The 8,341-nt window shown below is 49.1% G+C and overlaps 1 protein-coding gene across 1 annotated transcript in view; it reads right to left on the bottom strand.

Moving 5' to 3' along the window:
- The window catches only part of LOC144239194 (BOS complex subunit NOMO1), a 57,220-nt gene that overhangs the window by 22,549 nt on the left and 26,330 nt on the right, over positions 1-8,341 (bottom strand). The window contains exons 16-21 of the mRNA XM_077773195.1: positions 7,611-7,747; positions 6,177-6,264; positions 3,959-4,022; positions 3,300-3,395; positions 911-1,129; positions 738-820 (exon numbers count right to left, since the gene is read on the bottom strand). Coding sequence (XP_077629321.1) covers positions 738-820; positions 911-1,129; positions 3,300-3,395; positions 3,959-4,022; positions 6,177-6,264; positions 7,611-7,747 — 687 coding nt within the window. The remainder of the gene's footprint in view (positions 1-737; positions 821-910; positions 1,130-3,299; positions 3,396-3,958; positions 4,023-6,176; positions 6,265-7,610; positions 7,748-8,341) is intronic.

Raw genomic sequence — 8,341 nt, 5'->3', positions numbered from 1 at the left:
AAACATTTAAATATATATATATATATATATATCAGAAACCTCCATAATTCGGCGGCCCACACCTCCCTCCACCCCTGACAGGGACATGAGCACAAATCTAATCACGGCTGGGGTCTCACTACCCCTCTCTCCATTGTCACAAGGCCTGTCCGGCAGAGGAGAGGCTGTGCAGCTGGACCGGTGCAGATGAGCCCCCAAACAGGACGCCCGCAGAGGAGGCATGCTGTTCAATATACTCTCCTGCCAAACACGGATCACATAAATGCCCACGATCTACTGAACCCACGACGCTAAAGAACACTGTCGGAAGCCACAAGACAGCCATCCCACCAGCCATCGCTTCTAACTGTCCAGTCCCAAAAAGACCCTCTCGCTCCTATCAACAGATACAAACACCATGGACAGTTCAGACATATGATGGCTAATGCTCACATGTCAACAACGGATGGTTTTGCTTTTCACTTTCCTTTCGGTAACAAGCTAAAAACATCGGGGAAAAAAGTAGTCCTTCCCCAGAGAGATCGCCCAACCTCTAATAACCAGTTACGTTCATCGACTAAGACGGTCCATTCACTCACTCACTCACCAAATGGTAACGGCTTTGTGCCAAAGGGGATTATAAGGAGCCCTACAAAAGTGGTTTCCATAGAACCACCACAGAGAATAAATTTTTAAATGCAGGTAAAGAAACAGTTAACTGCAAAGATGTGTCGCTGGCTCACCGAGTTGACACTTACCTCCGCTGACGGTGGCTTCCATGGACGGAGGATAAAAGAGCAGCTCTTTAGACGAGGGGGTGACGGTGATTTTCTCTCCAGACCTAAAACAACGAAAACCCTTCCGTTTACTTGGTTCCGGCCTCGGCTGGGAAGGAGGTCAGAAGAGAGGACGCCGTAGGGAGGGAGCTCACCGGGCCCAGTAAGAGAAGTCATAGGAGAAGGGGCCTTGTAACTCGTCGACCATCTCCTGGGCGGGGGGTTTGGTCCGTCCCTCCCCAGCGTCGTCCTTGCCATTTTTCTCCCGCTCCTGCCGGCGGCTCTCGATCTCGGCCAGCTGCTGCTCCCTGCGCAGCTCCTGCACGGACCTCAGGGGGCCCAGGACCAAGGCGGGCTCACTGTCGATGGAAGATCTGGAAGGAAGGAAGGAGCAGCCCAGGGCACGCGGTCACTTCCCGCTGCGGCCGGTGGGAACTGGACATTTCTACAAGTAGTCATCCGTCAGGAGAAGCCCGGCCACCTCGGACGCCGCCCCAGCGGCACGCTCTGGCCCTGCTCTGCATAAACCAATCGTTTCGTGAAAAATAAAAACTGAACTTCCTTGTGACAGCAGCAGTATCTAGCAGGTCCAGGGAACCAGCAACATGGACAGATGATGTTCCCTAACCACGTGGGGTCCACACCCCAGGGGGAAGAGGCAGACAATAAACAGAAAGTGATGTCAGATGAAATACGACGAAGTAAAGCAGTGTGGGGGCGCTGTTCTCACTAGGCCCCCTGGCTGGGGAGGAAACACCAAGTAAAAAGCCCTTGGAGCCTTGGGGGCAGCTCCCCTGCCGTGCCCAGGGGACAGCAAGGACACTGAGGTGGCCCAGGCAGGGGACCCAGGGCAGAGTCAGATGCGCCCGAGGGTCCAGGAGGAGCAGGTGTCAGACCCCGGATTTCATCGTGAGTGGGATGGAAAGCCACTGGAGTTGTAAGCAGAGGAATGACACTGCTACTTTAAAAGGACTCTGGCTTCCGCACGGAGAACACAGTCATGAAGCCACTGCCCAAAGAGGAAAGCCAGGCAGGACGGTCGTGGCAATAATCCAGGCAGGACACAGTGGATGGGACCAGAGCACAGAGGCAACGTGCTGAGAAGGGACAAGACGAAGGGCATATTTCAACTGTAAAGCCAAGGGTCTGCGCGTGGACTGCGTGGGTACGGGGTGCAGGGGAAAGAAGACTCCAAGGGCAGGTCTGTGGAGGGCGACGCCCTGGAGTCCGCTCTGGGAGCCGGTGAGCACGAGGTCCCCACGAGGGATCCAGGCAGTCCCGTCCAGCTTCTGCAATCCCTGGCACAAGCAACCAAAACAAAGTCCCCTCTGAAGTCACAAAAACGAATTCCATAAAGGCTGAAAATAGGGTAACACAGGGTCACTACTGGTCAGAATCTGAATTTCTGGTCCGAGCAGTAATTGCTGCTTTCCAAGCAGGACAGTAAAAGGCACTCCTCCAGCCCCGGGCACCGCCTGGGCCCACGGAAACATTGCCAAGTCCTTGTTAGACCCCTGGCTGCCCTGGGGGACGGGGCACCCCTTCAATCCACTGCCCTCCGCCAGAAGCCATGGGCTGTCCCTGACACTCGCGCTGCCGGACCCCGCTGGTCAGCTTTGCCACAGCCTGTCAACTCCATCTCCTCCCCACTGCCCTGCATCCGGCTGAACCCCCACTGACTCCCACCTACACCCTTGCAAGAGCCTCTGCCCCCACCTCCCTCATGTGGCTTCTTCTGTGTGCTTACTCGGCAGCCAGGGGGAATCTTTCTGAAGCAANGTCCTGCGTGTGATGCCTGGACCACTGTCCATGTCCCCCATGAGCCTGTAAGTCCCATGACCGCAGGGGCTGCCCCTGAGCACTGAACTCAACATCTGTGCAGGGGCGGAGGAGGTGAAAAGGCAGCAGACAGAAAGATGGACACACAGCGGAGGTCAGGGTAAGGAGGGGAAAGTTACTCAGATTTCCATTTTCAGGCACAAAATGGTCATGTTGCCCAAACTCTTTCATTTCTCAAGGAAATTAGGGTGTCAGATGCACCTCACCACACAGTGAAAATTCCTCTCAGAAAGGACATTCGCCTGAACCTGACCCTCAGTGAGGCTCTGCCTTTCATGTACTTTCTCTCTTGTGACCCTTCATATATCCGGTGCTCTCTACTTCCCAAGCCTTCAAGGAATGGGCTCTAGAAAAATAGGCAGTTTTTCCAAATTTGCTAAAACACTTGAAATACAATGAACGTGCCAGAGATTTTTTTTTTCCTTCAGCAAAGACAGGGAGTGTAGAGAGTTCACACAGAGATTTAAGGCACTGAAACGAGCTGTCAGAAGGCTCTCCCTCATCCACAGTTAATTCTTGAATCATAAAAGGAAAGGATCAAGGCTGCCATGAATTTATGGCTGTGTCGTGTAAGTGGAAAGGCCATTTGTATACATACCTAGAGATAAGAAATCAAAAATAATTCTCCCAGTGTCTGCTAGGGAAGTCCCTGGCCCCCATCCACTGCCCTCTTGCGCTCGGGCCACCGCGGAGCACAAGCCTTACTTGATTGTCACGGTGACATCCATCATTTTGTCAGTGGTGATGGTTCCAAGGACATGGTGGCGAATGGCTGTCAACGTCAAGATACTGGGGGAAGACCTATGAATCAAAGTGGAAAGAAAACACTAGCAATATCCCCCAGTTCTTCTCAAAGGGTCACACACAACACCCTCTACAGGCAACCGTTCTACCCCTGAAATACACTACACGAAATCGCTCCTAGTGTGGGCTAAGGGACCTCCCGAAATACCTATCAGTGTTGTAAACAATAAACTAATTTTCCAATCCAACACTCGACACTTCCAATTCCTGGTGAAACCCTCAAGCATTTGTGGAAAGGTAAAGATGGCAGACTGGAACTCCCATCAGTGAGAGCTGGAAGACTGAACCAAGATGGTATCTGAGGTACTCGAAAACCATAGCCTTCCATCCCTGGGCTCACAGAATTCTTGGGAAAGAGAGCTCATCTCCATCTCCTCAATAATTTATCCAAATGTCTTAAAATCTTTACATAGAGATTCTTTTGAATATGTAGCTTTACCTCTTCCATTAAAAATACAAAAAAAATTTCTTTTTATTTTCCAGAAAGAATGCACTCACTTGACCCCCACAGAAAAAGGTTCACAAACACCATGGGGGGGTGGGGGGAAGGCCCAGCTTACGTGTCGTAGGTGTAGAACGCTTGCTCAAACCGGTGGCAGGAGCGAGGGGTCACCTTGTACACACCTGCAGCCGGGAAATCAAAGGTCGTTTTCAGAGGAGAGTGTCTCTTACACTGAGCGCTTCCACCATCTGAAATCTAAAGGCACTTGAATACGCAACACACAGCAGATGGGTAATGACCGGATCAGAAATGCCTTTTCTGCTGCCTGCAACAGCTTCTTACCAACGACCGGGTCCATTTAATGGCCCCTCACAAGCTCAGGATTTCATTTTCCATAATTGAACAACTCACAGTAGTTTAATCTGCACAAACCGAGCTAACAGGGACGTGCAGAAGGAACAGGAAGTACATTTCCGCTGCAGATGGGAATGAGAATTTTCCACTTAACAGATTCTATTAAAGATCCAAAAGATAACCACAGCCTGACCTCCTTCCTAGAAATATTCCTAAAACGGGGCACGGAGGAAAGGCCAGAAATGAAAGAATTGCAGAGAACACATGACCCTGTGTAAGAAACACTCAGATTAGAGGCGTAAGTCATTTGCCAGAGGATACTGACAGTTTCAGGAAGGAGAAAAGTCTGACAATTTATCCCCCCAAATGATCATTAGCCAACCTTTTTGGATGTTCTTCCTACAAAAACCTGAAATTGGTTCAAACCGCGGCTGCTGTTTTCATCACACTGAGGAAGCCTCTGTACAATTACTAGCAGAAAAAAATTCTCCATTCACTTTATTCTTTCATTCTACAAACACTGACAGAGCACTACTATAAACCAGGTACTGTCCAGAGTATGGGGAATACTTTGTATTTCACCTTGAGAACCAAGAGAAGTCGCTGAATTACTCACTACAAAAAGGCAAAATAAAACCACAATGAGATGCCACTTTATACCCACCAGGATGGCTAAAATCAAAAAGTAAAGAACGGTGTGAACACGTGGGCAAACAGGAGCCCTCGTGCACCGCAGGTGGAGCCCCATCAGAAAACAGTTTGGCAGTTTCTTAGACATTCACTTAACAGATTCTATTAAAGATCCAAAAGATAACCACAGCCTGACCTCTTCCCTAAAACAGGGCACGGAGCAAAGCCCAGAAACATCAATGGACCGTATAATCCAGCGATTCCACTCCTGTGTCTCTAACCCTGAAGAGAGGAAAACAGATGTCCACATAAAGACCTGTACACAAATGTTCACAGCAACATGGGTCAGGAGAGCCAAAAACTGGTACATGGACACACAAAGTGTGATCTAGCCACATGATGGGATCCAGTGAGGAAAAGCCACAAACCACTAACACCTGCTCTGACGTGAGCTTCAAAACACAAGAGTTCAAAACCATGCTAAGTGGGGGCACCTGGGTGGCTCAGTCGGTTAGGCGTCTGGCTTCTGCTCAGGCCATGATCTTGCAGTTCATGGGTTTGAGCCCCGCATCGGGCTCTGTGCTGACAGCTAGCTCAGAGTCTGGAGGCTGCTTCAGATTCTGTGTCTCCCCTCTCTCTGACCCTCCCCTGTTCATGCTGTCTCTCTCTCTCTCAGAAATAAAACATAAAAAAAAAAAACAAAAAACCATGCTAAGTGAAAGGAGCCAGACAAAATACTGGTATAGTAGGACCTCACCTGTAAGTAATGTCCCAAAAAGGGCCAATCCACAGAGACAGAACACAGGTGAGTGGCTGCCTGGAGCTAGGGGCAGAGATCAACTATAAACGTGCACGAAGATCGCTTCTTCTAAGATGAAAATGCTCTACACTTGATTATGGTTATGTTCGCATAACTGGGTACGTTTACTAAAAATCCTTGTATGTTGTAAATGAGCGAGTTCTCTGGTCTGCAAATTGTACCTCAGTACAGTTGGTAAACAGGAAGAGAAGCCACTGAAGGATTTTAAGCAAGGTGGGAGATGGTCCAATTTTTATCTTAAAAAGATCAGTTTTAAGGAGAGATCGTTGCCCAGTGGCGTTCTGTTTTTCAAGGGGGAAGGGCCCAGTGGTCTCTACCTAAGTCAAACCCAAGGAGACCAGGGATTCTGCAGCCCCAGCTCTAATCCTCTGGGTAAACACAGCACTCCCTCCAGAGGAAAGAAACGGAGAAACCGGGACATGAGCCACAACTGAAATTGAACCAAGGTAGGAAAAAAAAAAAGCCTTTACGATGGTCCTCGGGTGCGTTTCCACTTCTCTAACTCAGAGCCCATCAGTCCTTCCAGACTCACCAGGCTTGGACAGGCAGAATCGGTTGACCCCTTTGGAGAGGTTATAAATCCCCACGTTCTCAGGTCCATTTCCATCCTGATAAAATTCCTAAGGGACCAAAGCCAATACAATGACTTACCAGGGGAGATGGAGACACCAAGATGATTAATAATATTTCTGTTTCTGAACCAGTCATCTGTTTTACCCATTAATCATCTGAGCAGTTGGGCGCCACAGGAAAACTAAAAACCTTCAAAAACTTCCCGCAAAAACATGCTCTTTTTCACTCAATCAACTAATATTTATTGAGCACCTGCTATGTGATAGACCCAGGGCTGGGCCTGGGTGGCTGACGGGGCTCCTGCTCTCAAGGGGCTTACGTTCTAATACAGGAAGACAGAAAATCCATTGTGATCAACAAAGAAATTAGATTTCGGCTAAAAGGAATGGCGTGGTGGGGAAAATGACCGGGGAAGCAGGCTACAGCATGATCACGGCAGGAGCTTCTCAGCTTGCTGGGCCTAGGGCAGGCCATCTCCTAAGCAGGAACCATGACGGCTGCAGCCTGAACGATGAGAGGAAACCAACCACGCGCATCTCCGGGGAAGATGCAGTTCCAGGCAGAGGGAAGCCTGCATGCAAAGGCCCAGAGGAGGGGACGAGCCTGGTGCGCAAGTGGCGAAGGCTGGTGAGCAATGCCCAGGGGGCAAGGCGGACAGAGGAGGAGGAGGTCGGGGTACGGAAGGGCCAGCGTGAAGGAATGTGGATCTTTCCCTAGGAGAAACGAAACCCATTGCAGAGTTTGAGGGAAGGAACAATTTCCTAAACGTGTACCACTGGCTCTCACCGGGCAGCAGCTGACCCATGTCCTGGAATAGCAGTGCTTGTCCAGCATTTAGCTGAGTACCTAGAACAGCCCACAGGATCTGGGGACACCAGCCGCGATCCCTCCAAGTGTCCAACGTAAGCGACTGCTTCACTGCCATTCGCCTCAGTTTCTCCACTAGAACCTGACAGTGACATCTGCCACTGTCTGGAGCCAGAAAGTTCTATAGAATTCATGACTGGACCTAGACAGGCCTACATACGTGTTCTCCTTCCTGAAACCCAGGTGGTACCCTGCCCATCAGGGAGACTACCTCAACAAGACAGGAAGGTCTTAGCAGCTCTGCCCTTGGCACTGGAATAGACTAGAGAAACTGGCTCAGCTGTAGCCATTATTAATAACAGCGTACTGGGGCTTCTGGATGGCTCAGTTGCTTAAGCGTCCAACTTCAGCTCAGGTCATGATCTCACGGTTCGTGGGTTCAAGTCCCATGTCAGGCTTTCCTGAATGCGGGGAGAACCGAGGGAGAAATCTGACTTAACTATGGTTATAATATTCTTGGCATGCTGGTCCTTCCTGCTTTCCAAAAGGCCTTCCAAATAAGAGAATCCCCACAAGCCATTCATACCAGAGTGATTGCGTGAGAAAGGGAACATCTCAGCATGTAGCCTGTCTGCCGAAACTCAATTGTGGACACATCATCTTCCAGAACCTCCACCTCCAGACTCTTGTTCTTCCAGCACCAATCTTCATGCATGATGCTTACTGGAAAAGCCACAGCACAGATTCACATGGGCACAGGGCATACCACCTCCCTCAACAAAAAGGGAGGGATCTTTTCATGACTGAATTTTTAAAAATGTCTATGTGAAGACACAGACACACACACACACACACACACACACACACACAGAGCTAGTCGTGCTTAGAACAAGTACTAAAGAAAATGAATCCAATGGTTATTAACAGCAACAAGAAAGAAATTCAATGGTACTTAAAGGTTACGCTTACAAGTAAAAATATTTAGGGATCGGCAAACTTTTTCTATAAAGGGCCAGAAAGTACGTATTTTCAACTTTGCACATCATGCAGTCAAAAATTCAACTCTGCCTTCATAGCGTATAAGCAGCTATAGAGAAGACGTAAGCAAATGGGTGTGGCTGTGTTTGAATAAAGCTTTATTTATAAAAACAGGCAATTGGCCCTCATTGCCATCGTTTGCCAAAACCTGATACAATAGAAAATGTAATTTCCCAGAAAAAAAGATTACTTTGTAAGCTAGTCATTGTCACTAGTTCCGAGCTGAGGTTTGAAAAAGTGGACTTACAGGCAATGGGAATTCTCGAACTGCAGGTAAAG

The sequence above is a fragment of the Crocuta crocuta genome, unplaced genomic scaffold (assembly GCF_008692635.1).
Source record: "Crocuta crocuta isolate KB4526 unplaced genomic scaffold, BGI_CrCroc_1.0 scaffold16, whole genome shotgun sequence".
Lineage (NCBI taxonomy): Eukaryota > Metazoa > Chordata > Mammalia > Carnivora > Hyaenidae > Crocuta > Crocuta crocuta.
Note: the sequence above shows the minus strand (reverse complement) of the source record. Positions and strands in the feature narration are given on the sequence as shown.